Source organism: Xiphias gladius, chromosome 15, assembly GCF_016859285.1.
Source record: "Xiphias gladius isolate SHS-SW01 ecotype Sanya breed wild chromosome 15, ASM1685928v1, whole genome shotgun sequence".
Classification (NCBI taxonomy): domain Eukaryota; kingdom Metazoa; phylum Chordata; class Actinopteri; order Istiophoriformes; family Xiphiidae; genus Xiphias; species Xiphias gladius.
In genome coordinates, this window is record NC_053414.1 from 20,097,235 (window position 1) to 20,121,163 (window position 23,929).

The 23,929-nt window shown below is 39.3% G+C and overlaps 3 protein-coding genes across 4 annotated transcripts; all 3 read right to left on the reverse strand.

The window, feature by feature from the left end:
- Positions 1–275: 275 nt before the first annotated feature.
- cfap52 (cilia and flagella associated protein 52) lies at positions 276–11,330 on the reverse strand. 2 transcript variants are annotated; one of them, XM_040146615.1, is made up of 14 exons: positions 11,139–11,330; positions 10,481–10,680; positions 10,087–10,223; positions 9,820–9,948; positions 9,456–9,555; positions 9,056–9,172; positions 8,510–8,610; positions 8,157–8,327; positions 6,772–6,920; positions 6,376–6,521; positions 5,688–5,839; positions 4,500–4,602; positions 1,059–1,170; positions 276–609 (listed from the first exon to the last, which is right to left on the reverse strand). In XM_040146615.1, the coding sequence occupies exons 1-14, from the start codon at positions 11,197–11,199 to the stop codon at positions 434–436; spliced, it is 1,854 nt and encodes a 617-aa protein (XP_040002549.1). In that variant the 5' UTR covers positions 11,200–11,330; the 3' UTR covers positions 276–433. The 2 variants fall into 2 exon arrangements, with proteins under 2 accessions (XP_040002549.1, XP_040002550.1); XM_040146616.1 differs by lacking the exons at positions 276–609; positions 1,059–1,170 and adding an exon at positions 3,813–3,906.
- A 403-nt stretch (positions 11,331–11,733) lies between these two features.
- LOC120800951 (zinc finger protein 501-like) lies at positions 11,734–16,034 on the reverse strand. Its single transcript, XM_040147453.1, has 3 exons — positions 15,960–16,034; positions 14,461–14,518; positions 11,734–14,332 (listed from the first exon to the last, which is right to left on the reverse strand). Exons 2-3 carry the CDS (start codon positions 14,507–14,509, stop codon positions 13,212–13,214), a joined length of 1,170 nt encoding a protein of 389 aa, XP_040003387.1. The 5' UTR covers positions 14,510–14,518; positions 15,960–16,034; the 3' UTR covers positions 11,734–13,211.
- Positions 16,035–17,294: 1,260 nt separating this feature from the next.
- LOC120800950 (TBC1 domain family member 24-like) lies at positions 17,295–22,127 on the reverse strand. The gene is made up of 11 exons (XM_040147452.1): positions 21,922–22,127; positions 21,446–21,651; positions 21,050–21,311; positions 20,741–20,854; positions 19,789–20,205; positions 19,426–19,665; positions 19,048–19,203; positions 18,292–18,355; positions 18,037–18,135; positions 17,599–17,908; positions 17,295–17,470 (listed from the first exon to the last, which is right to left on the reverse strand). The coding sequence occupies exons 1-11, from the start codon at positions 22,125–22,127 to the stop codon at positions 17,295–17,297; spliced, it is 2,250 nt and encodes a 749-aa protein (XP_040003386.1).
- Positions 22,128–23,929: the final 1,802 nt, after the last annotated feature.

Here is a 23,929-nt window from a genome sequence, read left to right on the forward strand (position 1 = left end):
AGTCTAAACAAGCATTATTTAGACTCTTTAATGTGAAGTATAATTTCTTTTGCCTTGACATGTAATTTTATTTTCACGTCAAGTGTTGCTGTGTGAATTCCTACCTATTCAGCTCCTGTGGGGAATTACCACACAAGAGACTACACTGCTCAGGAAGTTTAATCTTTTCACCTCCGTCTTTGACATCGTTTCGCTGCTGGAAAAGGAAACAATTGTATGTAGTCATTGATGCTTAATCAAATTAGATTTATTTCCTTTGGTCGGAGTCTAAACACATTCGGCAATGTTAATGTAAGATTGTTAAATTCTCATGACAATGTTTGCTGACTCAGAGGAGAGATTAAGGAAGAATTTTGAATAAATTTGAGTAAGAGTGTGGTGGTATTGGATTAGAAGTTGCTTGCTGTTGCTTCTAGAGTCGAGGAGTGTCACATTAAGAAGGGTGAGGGAACCTCCACCGGAGAATGGCTCCATCCGCGCTGGTGCTGACTAAGGTGCGGTTGTTGGAGCAGATCTTGATGCTGGTGATACTGCCACCCTGAGCTGTCCCTATGTGGGTTACTACACCTTCCATGTAGTCCCACACCTTCACCAGCTTGTCATCTCCACCTGGCATGAAAAGGTGAAAAATGTATCAATACTCTGAGAGAAGTGTGAGCAGGTCATGCATTGCAGTGTCAGTCAAGGAGATGCAAACGAAGGCTCTGATGAGATGAAAACACATGCAACAATATTTGAGAGTTGAAAAAAATGTGAAAAATAACACAAGCACGCCAAGATCAAGGAAAATCAAACTATTTAATGATACAGTTCTTTCACTAAAGAGCACTATCTGAAACGACTGTATATTTACAAAAAAGACAATCATATTTGATCTGAATATGAGCATCGTTAGCAATAAACCAGGGGCAAGTGTAAAATGATTGCTATCTTTACAATGAATGCTCAAATACCCAAGAAATTTAATAGATTCCTAATTTATTTTGGTTGAATTATATTGATAGAAAAATCTCCAAAATGAGCAATGTAACAAGCAGCATATGTGCAATGGGCCATACCTGTCACAAAGTGTTTGCCATCTTGTGAGATGTGCATGCCATTGATGGCCCCAGACTGCGAGCCTTCCAGTTCTCTGATGGCAGAGCCGTCATACACGTCCCAGTATGTGACCTGAGGAAGATGTTAACACGCAGAAACCTGGAAATTAACTGCAGGTGTTATACGTTCATCGTCGGCATTTTTTATGGAAGAGAAAGTGTCCAACAGGGAGCGAGATGCAAACATATTTTTGTTAAGTATGCTGTACACTGATATTGTGGAGTCTCTTTTCTTCACTGTTCTGCGACATAGAATCTAATCATAGTTATAACGTAAGACAACAAGGAGAAAAAAATCATCAAGTATGCATCATAAATGATACGTAACCTTTGGATCTCTTTGCTGCAGTTTGAAGTAAAGTATTAATTGCTATTGATGATTGATGTAGTTGTTGGACAGGCTAATGGCCAACGATACAGATGATGCAACTGTCAACATCTCTACGTTTTTGTTCTCTTACATTATCAAACACATGCTGTGATATACTGTATGGGACCCTTAAACTATTACCTTTACTGCTTTATTATTCTTATTCTGTAAGGAAATGAGCAGGTCTATGATTAGCTTCTATCAACCTCACACCACTACTGAAACAATGTTTTCTGATTTAAATGAGATTCAATCATACCTTGGGCTTAACACCTGCCCAAGTATCAAGTCTCACAAAAAGGAACTTGTTAGCTGAAATTATTTATAGCGCAGGAAGCAGAAAAATCACAGTAGCACACGCCAACAAGGGTTCTTTCTTGTTATTTATATGACCAAGCTAATTCTATCTTAAAAGGAAGGTAAATGAGGGGCCAGATGGAGCCGATCATTAAAATCTGTCTTCTGAGGCATCTTGTATGAATGCATCTCTAGTAGAAGATTTTGATGAACACCTTATCACTGCTTCAGTCTATATGTTTTATAGGCCAGAAGCCATTTTAAAGTAAAACACAGGCTAAACAGATTGCAAAAAGTCTGTCACATGTTAAAAGCATTACACACCAAATTTAAAAACCTAATTAGTGAAAAATCTATCTATAGCCTAACTGTGATGATGCCAATTAACAGTATACATTAGTTTACTATTTGACTTAACTAAATGAAAGCATATGCAACATATATAGGTTGGTTATGTGTAAAAGGAAAGGTCCATGTTACACAGGACTGCCCAGAATAAGCCCAACGTTTACGAGAATAGCCTCTTAGACAGGATTTCATTTCTTAGCACAGGACCATGCCTATAATGCATTACAGGAGGGAAAGTGTAATCTCACACAGATGTATCAAATATTGTCGGTTATTTTGGAATGAAAGAGGAACAAAAGGCTCAGTAAAAAAGAATGTTATTTATAGTTTCAGAACTGCAGAGTGATTCTCAAAGTAATAAACTGCCCTTTTAAGCCACAGGAACATTTCTGTGGGGGCCGTTTGAGTCTAGTCTACTCTGCTGCAGTTTGGCTTATTCAGATGGAAGGGCTTGCTGATATTACTATTTCCACAAAATAACTTTGCAAGAGATAAATGAGGAAAACACAGCCACCACCAGAGGGGGAAACGGTTCATTATGAACAGCAAATAGAAAGTTGTGGAATCATTTTTAAATCTTGCTTATTCAATTCAAATAAGAATGTAAGAGTTACAGCTGTATAGATTATGCAAATTCTTTCAGGTTGAGGTGTGTGTTGTGTTTACCAACATGAAACAATGAAACAGTGTTTTCAACAAACAGCAAATAAAGAAGTACCTTCTAAAAATACAAGTAAATTTCTTCTCTTTGTGAATTAGAAATTAAAATTCTGTTTATATACAGTATTCTGTATTTCGGAGTATGACAAAATTTAATATAATACTCCTCCTTATTCTTCCCCATGTCATCTTGCATCTTTTCCTCCATGCCACAGTCACAACCTCTCCCCCCTTCATCTACTTTCAGCAGCTTATTAGAGACTCCCACCTGTGTGAGTTGTCTTGGCCCATATGTGTTCCCTCCACCTCAGCCTGGGAAACTGGCCAACGGCCATGACACTGGGCCACCAAGTAAATTTATTACATGCAGCAAGCAAGAGCAGGTTTGGACCGTCAGGCCTACTGTTGGTACTGCTCACCTTATAACCAGGAAAGACCTGTGTCGCCTCAGCTAGAGAAACTACATTTATTAGGCCATATGAAAATGGATAAGGCCTTAATGATGTAGTTCACACTGTGCTGCAGGAGTACTAATTTACATTTTAACTACGTTAGCTATCAAGGCTACATTCTTCTTTAGCAAATCAAACATTAACTGGAAAACCTATAAGTCTTGACCTTCTGAAAAAACATACCTTAAAAATAGGGAGCAAGTCAGCCCCATATTGTCTCCACTCAGTGCACCATCAAAACATGAATCATCACCATCATCGTCATCTTTCACAAATTCTGTCTCATTAATACAACTTCTCCCTGACCCTTCATTCCCCTTTTCTACTTTTTCTCTTTCTCTTCACTCTTTCTCTCAGCCCTGTTGGTTTACTCACTGTGAATTTACTCACGGAGACATGATGGGGTGTGATGAAGGTTTGGAGTGAGGAGAGCAGAGAGAGAGAGCGAAAGAGAGCATTGCTATTTGTTCTCCCAGACAGAGCGCCTGTGTCCTGGGATGAGCAGATGGTGGATTTGGCTGGCACTTGGGTGGCATGGGCACATCAGCAGGAAGGCACGAACACCACAGCACTCCCCTCTATCTCTTTTCTCTCTCCCCTTCGATGAATCCCTCCTTCTCACTCTCTCTCCGCTCAATCAACATATCCACGACGCTGTGTTAATCAACACAACTTGTCCTCACTTTTCAGCATGCGGGGGAGGCAACAATGTGGCTCTAGCGTGTGGCCGGGTTCAAGGGGTGTGGATGAAGTGCACAATCAAGGTTAACAGGCATTTCATTCTGCCACTGTGAACTTGTGACCTTATGTAAATAAGTGGTGCTGAGTTAATCACAATTAGTCACAAAATAACAGACTTAAAGGGCTGAGTGTTTTTACCACAGTGACTAGCAGCCAATACAATGGCTTAATTATCATGAGCTGGGAAACAAATTACAAGCTTTTCAAACTAATTTAATCTATGGACATGCAAGTGTGTGGGATTGTGCAAGTCTTCACTGTGCTCCTCTGTGCTGATCGTACCACAGCGACGGGCTTTTCACTTATGCTCACTGAGTGGAGATTATAATAACAATAATAGCATAATGAGATATCTAGATTGTGACTGTTGAGTGTCCGTCTCTTTGCAACCAGAGAGATTTTCAATCCTTGGAGGCATGACTTGCTGAGTTATGAGTCCAGGGGAATTCTTTACTAACCACCTCTTACATGCCAGTGCATAAAACCAACCAAGACAAATCTCAAGGTGAAAAAATTGGCGGTCCAAAAACACACCTTTCTGTCAGTGGCACTGGTGATGATCTGGTATTCCTCTGGGTGGTAGCACACTGTCCTGAACAGTGTGTTGGCGATCACCATTTGAAGACTCACAAATCTCCTACAGAAGAGCAAGAAGATGAGATATAAGAAACGAGAGAGGAGGGTGCGCTTCACAGGTGTAGCAATGGTCTTGAAAAACCATATGTGTGGGAGGTGTGCTCACTCTATGAGCTGCGCAGTGCAGTTTACCTTGATAACTTTTTTCATTTTCAAACTAAATAAAGTCTCACAACCCAATCTAAAATACAAAATACGAAAAAAATATGAAAACTGCTAAATGTATTGTGCAATCACATGCAAAAAAAACATGCACATCCTCCCACAAAATTTCTTCTGTGGACACAGAAAGTATCGTGTGTCTGGATAGACACGGTGCCAATCTAGATTCAGTTAGAATCTTGTCTGTCTAATATTCTTATCAATATCAGCTTGTTAGTAATCATTGCAAAAAAAAAGGAAACCCATGCTGCCCTTTAATCCACAGGCTTGTTCACTGAAGAGGATAGACAGTGAAAAAATACAACCACTGTCAGAGTTTTTAAAGGTTTTATTCTCCTCACAGAAGAAACCGATGGATTAAAGGATTTTAAGCTTTCTTTATAAAGAATGCACAGGATTTCTTTTTATTCCCACTGTATCAGCCAGACACCAATGGGCATTTCTTTTTTATTACAACTCAGACCTTAAGGCAGCGCTCTCTATATTCCACTGTCATTTTCTTTCTGGTAGCTATGTATATCATTAGCAATTATGTACATTATTTTTCTAATGGATAATGTAATTATTTGATGTTTTAAGTCCAACAACATGCCTTTAAATTCACCTGCTCTCAGCAAAATAGACCTAGCTGAGTGTCAGAAAATATAATTTATGATTCATCCACTTAGAGGTTGTGGGTTGAATTAAAAATTTATTAATTAATCACAGTTTTCAGTTAGTGGAGATAGGTCTAGCTCTCCAGGGTTGTATGGTATTTCATACGATCCCTGAAATGAATAAGAGATCCTCATAAGAGCATTTTATTCACTAATTGTATAAGAATAAAGAGCTTAAATACTGTATGCGTGAAATGTGTGTGTTTATGTTCTGGCCTTGTGCTCCGGAGTTCACACAAGTGTTTGGGTATGCAGATGGGCTACTCACACTATGTCCCAGATTATGCAGGCACCATCAGAGCTGGCAGTGACACACTCTTTGTCGTCACTCTTGATTTTGATACAAGTGACAGTGGCTTTGTGCTTTTTCATGGTCTCCAACAGCCGATGGCCACATGGCTGCAGCTCCCACACACGCATCTGCAATAGATGAACCCGAGTCCACTCAACCTCACAGGATATCCTTTTTTTTTTACATCAGATATGATGGCTCATTAAAATACTTCCTTGTGTTTCTTTCATTGATTTTTAATGCATCTGCATAAATATGGATACAAATAAATACTTATTGAAAAAAAATCTTTCACAGTATGCCTTTTTTCTTTTTTTAATCTGTCAAACTGCAGTCATACTGTAGGCCATATTGCTTAAACACACGTTAAAATTTGTGACACAGTGTGTGCAGTATCGTCTTGCATCTGTACCATGGAATTATAACGGATTAAATCCTCTGACCATTTGCATTAAGCTGCTCCTTTAGAAAAGTCTAGACATAGCTGTGAGAGGAACGTGTCTGCACAATATTATAAAACAGGATATCTGTTTTCCTCTGATCAGTTTGGTCTTTTTATATTGTTAGTTTTGAAATAGGTAGACTGGGTAACAAGGACGCTGAACGTTACACCATTTTTTAAACAATTATAGGTTCGAGGTGTATCACTGTGATGTCAGCTGACCTGTCCCTCTCCACCCCCACTGATGATCCTCTTGCAGTCCCTGGTGCCAGCGATGGCTGTCACACCCATTCTGTGTGCATTGTGAATGATGAGCATGAGCCGACCGCTTTCTGGCGCAAACACACGAATCTTACCATCATTCCATGCTGGAAGACAGAGAAATCAATTCAAAAACAGTCAGCTATCAAGAAGATTAATTTGACTCAGTGATTAAAATAGTACAATTTCTGTAGAAGTGGGTAATTTAAGAACAAATTTTGGTGGTTCATGCCCTACAGCAACCGATGAACATATTATGGCTGAACTACAGCTCACGCTAACAAACAAGAACTGAATATTCCTTGTAGTAATAAGCTTCAAAAGTTTTGTCTGCAGATATTTCTTCCTGATTCCCACCACTGATGATGCTATGTCCATCAGCCATGAAGTCCAGGGAATTGCAGGTCATGTTCGGTACGGTTATGCGCAGCAGCTCTGTGGACTTGTCTATGTGCCACAACCTGATGTCCTCCTCAGAGCAGGTTGCAAATATTTCTGATGTCCCACTAGCAGAAAAGAAAAAAAGAGAGATGTAGAATTATAGTTAAGTGACTGTGGGTATAACAACCTTTTATAAAATAACGCTAATTGAGATAAAGGCAACCAAGCATCCATATAATTATTGACATTATGAGTTTGGGTTCAATACATTATCCAGGTCGCTGTACAACACACCTGAAACTAACAATTTTTTTCTAAGCTTATAATGGGGGTGACGTGGATGAGGCATGCAGATGTCACCCTCTAGTGAGCACAATGGGGTACTGAAGTTATGCCTTTTGAGAAATACATGGAGTTTAAACGATTTGCAGAAAAAACACATACAACTACTCATACTAGTGGTTTAGGAATTATCACTTGCAATGTACATATAATATTAGGAACGCCCATCTGCAAAAACACACAACTCGTACAATCCCATGGCTTTGTTTGTTTTGTTGTACTACAGATGACACAGGGGATACTCTTTTTCTTGTATGTATAATAATTTCTTTACAAGATGACAGATTTGTGATTGGGAGGGACACATTGTAGAAAAAGCCAGGGAGCAAAAATGGCATCACAATATGCTGACTGGCTGAATAACTTGTTGTAATTTTTGTTATTGAAATATAGAACCAGGTCCTTTTCTCTGTCTAAATCTAAATTTAAGGCGATCCAATACACAGAATCAAGGTAAGTACCACATTTGGTATGCCATTGCCTGCTTGCAAGTACCACCTTAGCCTCATGTCAAACTTGGGAAAACTGGAAAAGCACTGTTTTTGCTGGATAAATGTAATGACAGATTGAAAATGCTGAATCAAACAACACATGCCCATACAACCTCAAACAGCCCTTTACACATTTGAAGGGGCAGCTTGCCTGATACTGTTTGATGTTGTGTTTCTTGGTGTTTATTGGAAGTTGTATAGGCATTGTAGGCTTATGATTTAACTGAATATTGATCTCCAAAATGTAGCATAAACAAGACTGATTTTAAACAGTGCATCATGAATACTTTTATCTTTTCAACTTCTAGGGCAACTTGATTCTTTCACACGACGATGGAGTTTAATTTCTTAATTTCAAATCAATTTTTGTCAAATTTAAAAGCTGACACAAGGACATTTACCATTTTACTCTCTCTGGTGGCTCCCAGATCCAAACCATAAAAAAAATGAACAGATGGTAAATGATTTGTCATTACTGATTGATGTTCTTTGACTCCTTCTCTCTGAAGTGTTTTGTCACCGACTTACAAAGAAAATGCTACATCCTTGACAGCATTGTTGTGGCTGGTGGAAATGAGTTGAGGTTTGAAGTCCACATAACTGAAGCGGTATATCTGAGCAGCCTCTGTCCCAACATAGAACTGCTGGCCCTCTCCTCTCATAGCAATGGAGGTCACTCCCTTTTCCAGCTGGACTTTCCTAATGTGGGAAAAGAGAACAAATGGAGTAGATAATGGGCATTTACATTACAATGGCACCCTGGATATTTGTTCTAATGTCCAAAAAATTGTGAAAAAAAGTTGTGAATCGTGCACACCATGTATTGTTACCAAAATGATTTTTTTATGGGGATATACAAATGATTCAGTTGTAGGACTCACTTAAGAGTTTTGAAGTTAGACCTGGAACACAGAGTGAAGGTGCCAGATCCAGAGCCTACAAGCAGGTCCCCAGACTTCAGTATCCTTAGGACACTGACACCCTGCACAGAAAAGGCATGAGAACTGAGTTTTAAGATATGGTCCTATAAAGATATTATGTACACAAGAATATATCACTTCTCAAATCCCTCGCTTTTTGATGCAAGCTGAACCATCTATCTACAAATATCTGTTGAGTTTTGTCAAATATTGAAGAGCTTTCTGAATTACTTACAGAAAGTATAAGCTGAAAGCTCCCACACTATAAATAACAGACTCTGGATAAGAGTAGTAAAGGAACATACGCACAAAAGGAGAAATTACAGTTGCAGATCAAATAAAATGCATAAAATGACATGAGCCACTGCATAAATTTTCAAAGGAGCATTCCATCAAGAAAACAGTTCAATTATCCCTATATATACACTGCAGGACATGAGAAAGAGAGAGCGTACGAGTGAGCAACGGCTGACATTACCTTCACCGTGTCCAATTAGGTTGACCTACCAGGCTGTATTTTGTTTTAACTGGACCACAGTCACTCAGAAGCGCTGTCTTCAGGTTGATTTTCATTATGTCTCCACTGGTGGTGCCACAGAAAATGAACTGATCATCCTCTTGGATCTGTGTAATATATAAACAAGTAAACCTGATCAATACTATCTAATATCACAATATCTAGTGTACTATAAGTTTTTGTTTTTTTCAAAATGAATGAATCACTGTGTGATATTAAATTCTATGGTGTGCTTGTGTGCCTACAAGCACACATTTGCTAGTACTCTTCCTTTTACTGACTTTCTGCAATAGTCCTTTGCAAAACTCAGATGAACCTCAAAATGGCAAACTAGTTAAATAATATGGGCAAACAAAGTGGTGTGAAAGAAACACTCCCTTGGCATTGTACCTCTATACATTTCACAATCCTCTTCAGCTTTCCTCTCTGACACTCTGTGGGCCTGATCTTCCTGTTGGGAAGGTCCAGCTTCCAGACTCGCAATGTTCCACTGCCCAAAAAAGTCCAATGATATTAAAATAGTTTAAGAGAATAATATGAATTCCATATAAACTACAGGGAAGATGATAGAGACACATTTTGAATGTAGGTATCCTGGAAAAAAGCAATCAATAGATATCTTGCAATTTTGTAAGCAGGTGATTTAAGATTTAATTTGTTGAGAAAATCCTCCAAATAATTTAAAATCTCTATTCATGAGTTGCACCAGGCTGAAACTTGGTTAACAGAATACCAGTAAACACCTTTCACTCACCTCCCAGCAGAAACAAAGATATTGTCATCTGTGTTTGAGTACTGCACAGTGAGGCAGTGACCGGCACTGTGTGCTGAAGCTGGGCTTCCACAGATGGCTTGCTTGGTCTCAATATTCCATACGACTATACTGCAAACACACAGAAAACACCTCACACACTCAACAAGTAGAGAATATGCACAGCTGAATGAATTAACATAATGTCTGATCCCTCTGAATTCAAGCAAAACTTATTCCAGACTGCAACAACCAAACTTAGATATTTACCTGCCATCATCCTGACCCCCAAGAGACACCAAGTACTTGTCATTGGGAGAGAAGGCCAGTGCCTCTACTTTAGCCTTGTGGAGCTGCAGTTGGGCATAAATTGCTCGCTGTGCATAGTCCCAGATAATTATTGTAGCCTAGGAAAATATGTTCAGTACATATTTATTCAAAATGTTATGAGTGCTAAACATTTGTTTTGCCATCCCTTACTTGAAATGGATTCAAGCCCACATATTCTTAATGCCAAAAACAATGACTGCTTCCTAATGTACCACACAACATCAAAAGAGGACAAACTAAACAGGTAATAATAATGGGGATTTAGTGTATTAACAGTGTATTACAGTATAATCAGAAACTTTACAAATGGAGAATGTATCTTAACTACCGCTACCTTAAAGCCCATGAAGTTGACCTGTCCAGAGGCAATATATAATCCACTTTTGGACACTGAAATACATGATACATTGTTTGTGTGTCCATGTAGGAACTCCTGCTTGTCATCTTTTATTCTCTTCAGAATGACTGTACATCCCAGGGGATAGATGAGGTGCTCTCCGTCTGGGTGGACTCTCAAGCCAGAAAACACATGCCCTGGTGAAACAAAGTGTAGCATACCCTAAGATCTAACATGATTTAATACAGAAAAGGAAAAGGATAAATGGTTTATGATCATGATGGATGGTCTCCTTTTAAAATGTGGATGAGCAGACGGCAGTCCTGATGTGAAGTGTTTCCCAGCTTAACAAGTAATCCAACCAAGTACACTATAGGGCCTTTCCATACCTTAAGATAGTTAGTAAAACAGTCTCAACACTTTATCCTACCACCTCCTTGTATGCTCATTGTAATAACGTAGCTGGGACATTTAATATATCACTAAACCTACTATAAACCTATAAAGCACTATACACAGTAACTGAAAAGAAAGTCCAACGTGTTTCATGAACACAAATTAGCATGCCGTGTGGCTAGCTGTATTCCTTTAAGTTTGATTTGTTGTCAAACAACAGTTATTAACTTAGAACCGTTGGGTTTGCAGGAAAACTTACCGTTGAATCCAATAACAGCCTCGAGTTCAAGTTGAGACACGCCGTGTGTTTCAAGAGCCATGGCTGAAAAAAACAAATCTATTATCTCTATCTCCTGTTGGGTGTAACAACAAGGCCTTCTTTCATCACTAAAGGTAATTTTTGCCAGGAAAACAAACGCTACGGTTATTTTCTCAAACGGGCCCGGTAGTCCCTTAACTACACCCAACAGACGGTACCTAGCAACAGCTGGGGTTCTACCGTCCACTGTCATTGGTCGGCGAAACGCCCCTCGCTGCCTTCACGTGCTCTCGGGAATTTCTTAGCTTAAAACAAGATGCATATAAACACCTAAAGATAAATAGGTATACCGCCTGCAATGTTAAAATAGCTATTAGGGCGATACTAAGAGGTTTCTTTAAAAGCAAAGAACAACAACATGCCTGAGACACATAATTACTCTGCCTGTGCTACTGGTAGAGACTGATCTACGGTTTAATCCGTTACCTGACATTGCATTAGAAACGTGAAAAGTAAAAAAAAAAAAAAAACTAAAGTCAAACTAAAAACCTTAAAGGGAAAACTATCTTTTTACAAGTAGGCAACGTACAGCAGAATAGTTCAGGACACAATAAAAGACATCATACACAATCAAAAAAAAATCGCTCTACGTGTGATAGCTATTATATGATTATCATGTTTATTGATGGCTGTATTTTCTATGAAATAACTTTCCAGAGAGACTTTTGTAGGCCAAGGTTCAGTTCACGTCTTATTCAGCACAACTGAAAATACATCTGAACACACTGCCTGAATGTGTATTTAAGAATGTAGTGGGCCCATTGTGTTTCTCGTTACTATGCAGCAAGCTATAGCACAATACGGTGTATCTGTTTGACAGTAAGCTACTATGTATGTAGATAGTATCACACAGAAAATCATCAACTACACATTATATATGCTTTACACCTCAATATATGATCAAAGTGACATTTTTAAGAAGTCTGAAAAGGACAAAGTTTTGTGCTCATTTCAATTGTACGCAATTCATACCAGAGGTAAACTGCTGCTGCACTCTACAGTTCACACCACTTATCACCGTTTAGGCTCTGAAGCTCTTGCACTTCTGGCCAGACAGCAATCACTGGTCTCACAGTAGGTGTTTCCCCATTAGTAGTGTGAGGTAATATACCTGCATATAGAACAGTGAAACAGGACATTTCTGCTCTGATTCAGCATGGGATGAACCATTCTGTAAAGGTTTAATTAAAATAATAATAATTTAATATCCCAGTACAAAATTTTTTTGGCATTTGTTTGTTTATTCTGGGCAACTGACTAACAAAATTCAAAAAAGGGCAAAATTTTGTTTTAAGAACTGAAGTAAGAAAATCGCTGTCCTGCAACATGCACAAATCTTGTTTGCGTGCCTTCTGTGGTAGTGTTGAGGTAGAAGAATACATCAGAATAAGTTAATCACTATGGAAAGCAGACATTTACTCAGATTTAGTCGAGACTATGTTCTGGCATCTCCATTAATCATTCAGTTGCAGAGACTTGGTCAATATTCTGTCTAAGAGTTTCAGGTCTTTTGGCAAGGCAACTCTACTTTGGTTGTGATTGATCTTTAAGTTAATAGCCAACAGGAATTCTTCCCATGATATTGTGCGAGATATTCTTCCACACTATCTGAAGGCAAGTCCAAATCTGTCATAAAAGTGATATGTGAACAGAGCTGCCCCACATACAGCAGCGTACTAAAACAGCCACATGATTTGTGTTCACCCAATTCAGAGAACATATCTATGGCATATTCACTGCATATTCTAGGCACAAATTAATTTTAACTGCCAATATAGTTCAATAAAGACCAATGCCAGAAATGTACCATCTGGCTTGGATCAATAAAAATACTGGGAGAAGCTAATCGGAAGCCCTGTACTAAGAATTTCTGACTAATATATTGCAGACAATTAAAGTGAGCATCAAGGTGAATCATTACAAAGCTTCAAAATTAGTTCTCAGTGCACCACAAATTAGTAAATTTTAGCTTGACTGCGCTCCAGGAAAATTGCTTGAAGATGAAATGTCCTTTCAACTGCTGGGATTCTCAGAGGGTCCTTCCAAACTTAGCATGTCTTTTGATGTGTCCATAGACATTTGTCTGTGTATGTGTGTCCTCCGGTGTCTGCTTAGAGAATGGCTCCATGAAAACTTGCGACCACAGGTGAGGCACAGATAGGGTCTTTCTCCTGTGTGTGTCCGCTGATGTTTTGTCAGTGACTTGTACCGTGTGAAGGTTGCCCCGCATTCATTACAAATATATTTCTCTGATTTAATATGAACATTTTGTTCATGTTCTTTCATGTTGCCCAGCTGCGAGAAACCTTTACCACACACAGGGCAAAGATGCGGTTTCTCTCCTGAGTGGGTCAACCCATGAATATTCAAATCCTGACGAGAATAAAATCCCTTTCCGCAGATAAGGCATTTGTACGGTCTTTCCCCGGTGTGGCTCCTCATGTGTCTTTTAAGCCCCTCTGAACGGGAGAAGCAGCTCTCACACAAAGTGCATCTGAAAGGTTTCTCTCCTGTGTGGGAGCGGAAGTGCCGACGGAGCTCTGAGGCCTTGAAGAAACACATGCCGCAGTCGGGGCAGCAGTGAGGTTTTTCTGGCTGCTCCTCGTGTGTCTTTTCATGTGCTCTGCAGTGACCTGACTCAGAAAATCCTTTCCCACAGACCGAGCAGGTGAAAGGCTTCTCCCCAGTGTGCATTCGCTTGTGGCGGACAAGTTTGTTCAATTTACTGAACGTCTTCATGCAGTATGAACACTGATGAGGCACCTTCGGTTTCTTTGAGTGTGTGCGCTTATGCCTCTCTAACTTTGAAGGCCTGTTGAACACTTTTCCACAGTCAGGACAGGGGTGCTTGTTAGTCCTATTGTGGCAATTCTGATGTCGGATTAGCTTCTCTTGTTGTGTGAAACTCTTATCACAATGCTGACACTGATGAAGAGTCTTAGGCTTCCTCGTGTGCACAGGTTTATGCCTCTCTAGCTTTGATGGTCTGTCAAATACCTTACCACAGATGGAACAAGGGTAACACTTGTCTGATGTGTTGCTCTCTAGCTGTTTGGAGTCATCTGGCTCTGTGGCAGCTGAAGCATCAGTTGAATCTAATTCTGAGATTACCTTCACAACAACTTCTCCAGGACCTGAGGAACAATCACATCAAAGAATATCGTCTGAACACGTTACTCAATTAACTGACTGAATTGTCTGATTTGTTATTTGTAGTGTTGACCAAAGACACCTGAAAATACAAAGAAGCATCAACACTTACTTTCCTCTTGAGATTCAGTTTTAGGGACGGATGCAGTATCTGGGCCCATGACTGCAGCCTATTTATGCACAACACAAAAACAATCACAAACAGAGACAGTGGGAAAAATTATATCAGCCTTGTAAAGCAGTGATTTTGTGCTGGTCTTTTCAGATATGTGTAATATAGCCTCAGCAATGCTAGATTTTTTAGGCTGATACTCATGTCAATATTAGGGATTTTAAAAAATCTGATAACAATGTATCCAGAGAGTTTTTTTTTTTTTTCAACATAAACACATAATGTAAAAAATACTGATACAGATCCATCAAAAAACAATTTTTTGTGACCAAGATACATAGTTAGTGGGACATTTTACAGTTGAAAGACCGACTTGTCAGTGCAGTTGTAAAAAACATGACGACAATGTGATGAAACAGAGAGAAATAACATGATTAAGATGATTTCAGCAAGGTCCCCTTAGTCTGCAGCTTGTTTGGCAAGGCTAGGTTCGGCTGTTTGTTTAAAGCAGTGATTTTTATCATTCACACATAGCTTTGCTATTCAGAATATTTATAATGTATCATATGTTTTTTTCTTTCTTACTGCTAGCTGACAACTTTAAATGTGGTGTGCTGGATAATGAGGACACCACAGAGGAGCAGATGCAGCAGAGCAATCCGAATCTTCCCTCATCCTATCAGCCAGTCCTACCTGCAAGTCTTCTGGTTTATTTATTTCTCACGTTCAGTGAAGTCTGCCACGTTAAATATCTAAATGAGGTACTACCCAGAGAATAAACCAGGTATGAGAGAATGCGGGGATGTTCCTCCGGCCAATGGCCTTCCTTAACAGATACCCGTCATCTCTAAAGCAGGATTAAGCAGTCATAAAGGCCCGCTGCAGGGGGTTTAAATTGCAGCATCACCTGATGAGACAGATACTAATAATATGATCCACCACAGAGCTATTTAGCTGAGCTATTTTTACTGCTGACTTTTGAGGGATCACAGCAACGTTTTAGGGTAGAAGCGACGAATGAATGCTTAACGCGGAAAATGAATTTCAACTGGCGACCCTTTGACGACCTAGTGTTATAGAGTGCACCTTGAACTGCGAAATAACCGGTGCTGATTCAGACAAGATCACGTGTTAATTACGATGTATGTAACATCTGCACATAGGCAGTGCAACTACGCTGACATGTCTTTCAACTGAGTTCGGCATGACCCCATCTCGTGACAGACAAACACCCGACCACTCCCTGGTTAAGGTTAGCTATTTTATCGCTGAGGTGGCTTTACAACGGAGGGCAAGCGAGTGTTTATCTGGGACACGCATGCACACAAAAAGAGCTAGGTAACGTAGGCTAACTTAGCTGAAGCTAACGTTGTCGCGCTAGCTAACTAAGACGTTTTAAGATTCAGCAGGGCGTATAATATTGAGTCCCACCTCTCTAAAAATCCTTAAAAGCAAAGGTTGTCATGGTTTTTCCCCGCAACGTTTCAAATTTAACCTACTTCACAGGTAAATATAACTAGTCGCAGCAGCTCGCTAAACAAGCTGCAGCTCTGTGGGGTTGATGCTCTCTCCCCTGCATGATACCTTCAAATACCCTACGTAAATTCGGTAGTTAAAAATCTTTAGACAGAAAGTTGTTACTGACTACAATTTTATTTTACTGTTTATGCAGCGCATGCCTGCTCATAGCTGTGGTATTAAAAAGAGGAGAAGAAAGTACGCATTATGTACCATGTCATTATTTTATTCAAGAGGAAACACTTTGAAAACTTGCAACAGCAAGTAGAAGGCAGCAAAAGTTTTCATACAATTTATTAGTAATACACGTGTTGACTATTTCAAAATTTTTAATTAAGAGAGAGTTGAGTAAAAATATTTTTCAGTCTGAAACTCATTTGCTTTTGACCCCATTATGCAGTAAAAATATAATGTTGTCATATGTCACATAGATTCATAGGTTATTAGACACTGAGAAGAAAACTGGTCATCACATGATAAAAAAATGCATAGTGTTTAAATTTGTATCAAATGCTGATAGACTGCAAAATAATGGGGGGAAAAACATGTAGAAGTAGGCATATACATTAATTCAAGAAGGTACTGTTTTTCCATCAGTTTATGTCTACATGGCAGAATACTTGTAATCAGGTATTCTGACTAAATGGCAGGTAAAACCAGTCAGAGTTGTAATTTATCTAATGCTGCAATGTGGTTACAGGTTACAGTCAGCCCAGATGGTTAAAGGTGACCTTTTGATTCAAATTTATAAGTCTCAAGGGGGTTCACTGCTCACACAGCAACTTCCCACTGATTCTCCGTGATTCATCAGTGCAAATCACATTGTACAACATGCTAGCCTTTACAGCTGGCATGTTTCATCCTTCCTTTTGTGATAAGATGCTGAGTTTGTGTGTGTGTGTGTGTGTGTGTGTGTGTGTGTGTGTGTGTGTGTGTGTGTGTGTGTGTGTGTGTGTGTGTGTGTTTGTTTTTTGTTTTTTGGTGGAGTTGCTTTCATTCCTTACACGTTTTTTTCTTCTTTTTGGCTTGTGTTTTTAGAGAGATTTCCTGAGATGAGAACCATTGTTTATGCAGGCTTGTAAAGTTCAGTAATAAATTGAATATGATAGAGAGATATACAAATAAACTTGACTTGACCTGTAGACATCAAGGCAAGTAAAATCTCACCCAGTCGACTCACAATATGCACGTGGATGCGCATTTCACAAAATAAATATTTGAAATTTACATATAAAAATCAAGTCCGATGAAAAAGCATCAAGAAAAACTGGTTCAGCATTGAGATCCAAAAGTTACAAGGCTGCCCACTCATTATTTTACTGAGAGGGCAAATAGTGAGAAAAGGAAATACAGTTCTGGATGCCCCACACTTCCAGGGACTGAATCTTGAAATGTCCCTTGCAGAGTGGGATGCTCTTGAATGTGTCACAAGGCTCTGTGTATCCTCCCTTTAGGTCTTCCTGTAGGCTGAGCGCATGCCCCCCATCACCACCTAAGAGAAGATACACACATCAGCACTGCATGCACGTTGCAAGCTGTCATTACTGTTGACTTGGTGTTGCTGTTTTTATTAGAGACCTATCTGTTGTGTTATTCTGATTATATAGTCAAGTGACATACCTATAATGAGTTGACTGTCGTTGCCTGCTATAAACATGGAGGCTTCTTGTTCCTTGGGTCTCTTCGGCTCTTTGGCAGTTGTGGGTTCCTCTGATAGGGCAGTGAAGGGGATGGTCAGGTAGCTGGGGTCCTGGGGCGTCCCAGCAGGACAGGTCAGAGTTGCGGCGGCTGTGGTTGAGGTGATGTGGGAGCTGCCACTATTGGACACCTGGGAGGAGGCACCGTTTCTGATTTTAACCTGCTGAGGGGAAGCTCTTCTGGTCATAATGTTGACCATAGCCTGCTGGTAGCGCTCCATGCTGGGACGAAGCTGAAAGAGTAATCACGTTTCTTATGTGACACTCATTGCAGTTTAAGAGGCATTCCAGTGAACGACCATGCAGATACTCTATATGAAGTTGACACAAAAATCCTCTGACTTGCAGGAATATGTCTCACCGTAAAAACAAAACATTCCCCAGTTCCAAAATATGTAAGTCCCTCAGAGCCATGCTTTCTTCTTTCCGTGATATCTGTTGACAGGAAGGCACCAAAGACCTGAAGAATGAGAAATACTCATATTTCAGTCCCAGACAAAATTTATTGTCATCATTATTTGCATTACAACATCTTAGAGTCAAATCTAAAATTAAACGAAGAGGAAAGGCACATGTAGCGAAAATATCAGATGTGTACCAATATTCAGTATGTTACCTCTTCATGCGCAGTTTTGATCATTAAGACCACTGGTTCGTGTCCCTCCACATTAGAATAGAATCTATATGGGAGAAAACAGAAACGTTTTGTTTTTAATATCCCATAAAGTGCATTGTCATTCATAACGAAACCAAGCTCATAAACAAATATTCCATTGACAGTCTATCTTCACTGTATGTTATTTCAGGAGAAAATTGTTAAGAGGAGGTTGAAGGTTCAAATGCAGGACAAGATCACAACTTTGACAGTTAAAATATCTTTCCATGTCAAACTTGTATATAGCCAGGACTCACTCAAAAGCTGTTGTTTATTTTAGAAATGTTCATTTTCTATATGGAGTATTGGATTTTTTTTGACCGTGTAAAAATCAGCTAAACATTCATATAGGAATTATTAGTTTCAACTTGAGATAATTTTGTACATAAACAACATTTGCCTCCATTGAACTGTAAGTCACTTGACATTCACACTCAAAGCAAACATGTTGATAGTGAAAACACACTGCCTCCTCCTGTTGCACTACTAGACCTGGGAAAGTGTTTTTCTCAGCTGGGACCTGGTGTTCAGAAGTTACTGATCCATAATGACCTGGCCTCATTTAATAATACAGTATGAACAGACAAAATTGAAAGATATAAAGGGTTTGATACATTATATGAATTTAATGTCATAATTCATGCCTGTAAAGTAACATTAGCTCTTAGTGTCAGAGATGGTTTTGCGGGATTAGAGTATTGAACAAAGGTAACTTACGAAGCAAGACTTCTTCCATGCTCAGCTGTGCTAAACAGCTTAATTGGACTGAAAAGGGCAAAGCGCTCAGGTATCCAGGCCCAGACGACTCTCATCTCAGTCCCTGTCACAACACTGGAACTGAAGCTGGTGAAGTCCACTGTCTCGACTGACTGCCTTTAGGAACATTAAAAATAGCAATGAAATGTGTAAATGGGATACAAATGATATAATTCTGAACATTTAAAATTACACATAGCTAGTATATTTTTACAAATATGCCATTCCCCATAAAAAGTTCTTTATATTAAAGATCCTTCATCTTCTATTTCATCAGTTCCTCTCACAAATATGCTACACACTGGCTGTTCTATATCAATTTCTGTATTATTAACCCACCTCTTCTGGTGGGTGCTGACACCTTTTTGCATGAGAGAGTCCTTATTGGCATTGAACAGGAGGTTGAGCTCCCTGCGTGTGGCCATTGGAATCATGAAGGCCCCCTCCAGAAGCTTCTCAGCTGTGCAGTGGCGAGGTACATTCTGCACAAACCTTTTCATATCTGTTCTGAAGTCCTCCACGTCTGCCACACGAGACGACACAGATGCTTTGTAGAGGCTGAGCAAAGTCAAAGCCACCCTTCAAAGAATGATTGCGAAAATTTTTAATTGTACTGTTTGTCTTTTGGCAAATTTTTGAGAAGTAATGGTTATGTCATGAGAAATCACATATTCAGATCTAAGGAATGTGGCAGCAGCAAACCTGTAGAGGACCTTGTAGCCCTCCAATAGGTAGACATCCAGCACTTTGATGGCATATGTGAACGGAAGGTCGGCAAAGATCCACATGATCCAGTCAGAGTAGAACTCAAAGAGGTTTTGGTGAGAGCTGGCAATAAGCTTACGGATGCCTCTGCAACACCTGTTAGCAAGGTCTCCAAAGGTCATACAGGAAGCGCGGTAGGTGAGGAAGGTCTGGTCGATGTAACGCTTGTTGGGGTCATTGTAGCAGATAAGCCGGGACACACTGTGGAAACACTCAGCTTCATCCTGGCTGAAGTGGAGGATGAGGGAGACCAAGGCAGGCAGGATGGGGCAAAAGTTCATGTCTGGGAAGTAATTGCTCAGGCAAAGAAGGATCTTTTTAACAGAGTTGAGGCCTGCTTCGTTGAGACAGTATCTGTATAAGAAAAGAGCAGTAAGTGTATCCACAGTAATAATACATTTTCTATTTTTAAAGCTCCACTTGGTGAGACTTTTATGTAGAAGTATACATGTAAATGTGTGATCACTGTCACAAATTAGGAGTAACACAAAGAAGAGCATCCCATGGGCAATCTCACCACTTGAGTGACAATTATACACTTCAAACATATCTCTGGCATTTTTTTCACGGGATCTTTTATCCCATAATGTTTAGTCATCACTAATCTTTTCAGACCAAAATTTCAGCAGTGACCAGTGGCATCTTGAATTATGTTTTTTTTAATAGCAATCAGGGCCACAAATGTAAAAATTGACCAAATAAATGTTGTTAGTTTAAGGTTCATGGGTTTATTAGAATCATTTCACAGAATATGTTGTCACATTCACTGAAAAAATGTTTTTTTCTTAAGGAACAGCTACTGTATACAACATGTTTTTAAATTTTTTATATACATGTAGTATAGTAACATGTCTATGATACGCTAACCAACATTGTCCCATAAAAGTACCTGGGTATTTCTCCTGCCTCCATGTACTCTGGGACTGGGTGGGTGCTGATTTTCTGTTCTCCAAAGAGCTTCTTGGCCAGTTCATAGAAGACATCTCTGTCTGAAGTGACAGACCTATTGCAGATAGCACATCAACCCACATTCAAATCATTTGGGTTGGTGAATTTAAATTAAAATCTACATACTGATTTTGCAAAGGTCATATGAGTTCCCCCTAATGCATATATGCTTGTTTTCATGACACAAAAGACATTTTAAGTCTCTGAATGTATGTATATGTGTATGTATATTCAATGTGACCGTCTTAACCTGGAATTGAGGCTGTGGATGATGTGATAGTAAGCTTTGGCCCTCAGTGTGTGCGGCATGGCCCAGAATCCTTCGCGGCCCATGGTTTTCAGCTGCTGGTGCTCACTCTGCAGGATCTGCTGATATCTTTTTGCTGCTTCGGGATCAATCTTCTCCCAGTCCACAAACTGTCCATACTTCATCCCCGAGCTGCAGCAAATCTCCCAGTTGTCGGACTCAGAGATGGTCATCATGGACACTGACTTGAGACTGCCTTTACTGCCTGAGCAAAATATGCACACATACCTTTATTTTTTTATTTTCCTTAACAGTGTAAAAAGACTCCAATTTTTAAAAAATATTCTCATTTTGGGAGTCAAATCTACATGCCATTTTATAAAAAAATCATTTCAGTACCATTAAGTTCTCTAGAGGTAGAATGCTTAGACTTGGACTTCTTAGAGGTGACTCGAACACCAGCCCCATCCCCCTCTCTATTCTCCTTTTTGGTCACTTGTTGCTGGTGTAGAGAGCGTGCTCTCTGCCTCAGTGGACTGGACCTGTTAAAGTTTCCCGCGTCATGGTCGGAGTAAAGCTCTGATGTCTCATAACTGTAAAAGGACCTGGGGAGCAATTGATTCAGTATTAATTATGTATTTAGTAATAGGTATGCCTCTTTTCTGTCTTGTTTCTTTGTTTTGGCCATGGTCTGTCTGTTGTGCTATCTTGCCAAAACATTAAAACACAAATTCACATAAATGTAAGTAAACATGCCTGTTGCTCCCTGCTCTGATCACTAACAAAATCTGGATTTTTTTAAACAACAACAACAACAACAACAACAACAACGACCAAAAACAGCACAGGTTTTGGAGTAGAATGTGAAAACATACCTGGAGCGAGGTCTTAGACAGGTTTTGTCTATGTGTGTCTGCACACCATAGTTCTTATTGTCCTCTGGGCTGTAATAGGAGTGAGATCTTTGCCTGCTTGTGCCTCCTACCATAGAGTCCAGGTCTAGTTCAGAGGATGTGAGGACTGAGATTGAATTCATATTTCCACAATTGGAGAACTCCGGCGTTCTTGAAACATGGATCATGTCCAGTCTTGTTATTCAAAGAAATGCAGGTTAGGAGGTAATGTGTCCCCTGTTAGTAACTGCACATTCTGAGGATCAGGGCTTTATATAAGCCAGTGGGCTGTGGCCATGTGAGCCAAGCATGGTTTGTTTGTGGTGTTGCAGTCACTGGAAGTGAAAAGTTCCACTGATTTTCCTGTTTTAACTTTCATAAAACATACGGTGTCTCTTTCTGAGAAGTAAGTCATCAGTCTCTGGACAGCATCCACAATGCCACCATAACCAAAACCAAAATACAAGGAATAAAAATTTCCAGATCACATGACAAAAAACAGGCAGTTTTTTAAACAAATGATTTGACCAGGTGTCCTTCAAATAACCTTACTCACTGCAGGGTGCATAACTGTTATTTTTATCTTACATGCATCGACTCTCCACAACGGACGGTTCATTGCTATTGCAATTAACAAATTGCTAAATATTTAAATGTTTATTTTTACACAGACACCTATCAAAACGTTCATTGTTTAGAATAAGATCATCAGAAAGAGGAGGGTAATCGTTCTGGTCTTTCTCTGAAACTACTTCATGTGTAGCATCGAAATGCCAAATGAATCTATTCCAAGAAGTCTTCTTCAGGTTATTATTCTACACAACAGATATATGTTTTGATCCAAACACAACCACTGTTTGGTTATGAAACATAACACCTCTACAAGTACTCATCTCATATGTGGGCTCCACATGTAATTGAGTTGAAAAACAAACTCTCAAGCCCCAGGAGTGAAGAATGCATGCTGTCATTCCGCCACGTCAGTTTCCATGGAGGCTGGGACAATATGAATTCATACTTACATGCTATATCATTCCGTCTAAATTCAGTTCAGTCTGCGGAGACCCATATTGTGACAAAGTCTCAGTGGACTATGGGAAATTTACCAAGTTATTCTTACCTTCTGTGTATCCTGTCATGCTGCTCAGAGGCTTTTAACAAAAATGACCAATAATCTGAAAAATGTTCTGTTTGCATGACATCGCTTTAGGTGCTCACTCTTATATACCAACCAAGTAAGCATGTCTTCCACCTCTCTTCATCCAAGGAAAAGGAATTTTCCTGAAGAGTGGAAAATGTAGCCGCATCGAGTTGTAAATACCCACAGCAAACATATTACTCGTTTCGACTGTCTTGCAGTAAGAACTGTCCTGTCAAGGAAATGATTGAGTTCGAGTCTCCACAGAAATGATTTACACTTTTATTATTCATCATCATTTCTATGATAGTATATCAGTTGCAACTCTTTGGACTTGGATCTTGAAGTTGACTGTATTCTTTTGCGAGGTAGACAATAGGCTCATTAAGTGAAGTATTAAAGAGATGATTTCCTCTTTTTATCTGTATGTCAAAGGTTTAATTTTGTTTGGTGTGTTAATTGCTTCCATAAAGCATCAAACATAATCATGTTTAGAGAATGTATGCTGTTGTACAGGTATTGCTAAACTGTTTTTATCTTTGAAAGCTGTTTATATTTGAATGCAGGACTTTCTTGCCTCCCTTTTGTGGATATCATTTGGTAAACAACCATCGACATAAGCAAATGTCCTACATAATTTAGGATATAAAAACAATAAAATACTAATTTATCTGTAACCTTGCATGAAATGCTCCTTTTTATATTTCTCTGAAACTGTAAACCACGACCCTGGAGTCAACTTTTCCTTGGCTTGCACATATTAAATACGTAGTTACAAAATTAAAAAAAAACTGATAGATGTCATGAGGTGTCTTGGGAGCAAGTATTGAATCTCTGAAATATTTTTATGAA

Coding starts and splice junctions, on each gene's coding strand:
- LOC120800951 (XM_040147453.1), bottom strand. CDS start 14,509: ATGGGCCCAGATACTGCATCCGTCCCTAAAACTGAATCTCAAGAGGAA. Junction 14,333..14,460: donor AACTGAATCTCAAGAGGAAA/GTAAGTGTTGAT, acceptor ATTGTTCCTCAG/GTCCTGGAGAAGTTGTTGTG.
- LOC120800950 (XM_040147452.1), bottom strand. CDS start 22,127: ATGATCCATGTTTCAAGAACGCCGGAGTTCTCCAATTGTGGAAATATG. Junction 19,666..19,788: donor GGCTACAAGGTCCTCTACAG/GTTTGCTGCTGC, acceptor CATTCTTTGAAG/GGTGGCTTTGACTTTGCTCA. Junction 17,471..17,598: donor CGACAGTCAACTCATTATAG/GTATGTCACTTG, acceptor ATCTTCTCTTAG/GTGGTGATGGGGGGCATGCG.
- cfap52 (XM_040146615.1), bottom strand. CDS start 11,199: ATGGCTCTTGAAACACACGGCGTGTCTCAACTTGAACTCGAGGCTGTT. Junction 9,556..9,819: donor ATCTTTGTTTCTGCTGGGAG/GTGAGTGAAAGG, acceptor TTTTTTGGGCAG/TGGAACATTGCGAGTCTGGA. Junction 4,603..5,687: donor TGCATAATCTGGGACATAGT/GTGAGTAGCCCA, acceptor GCTCTTCTGTAG/GAGATTTGTGAGTCTTCAAA.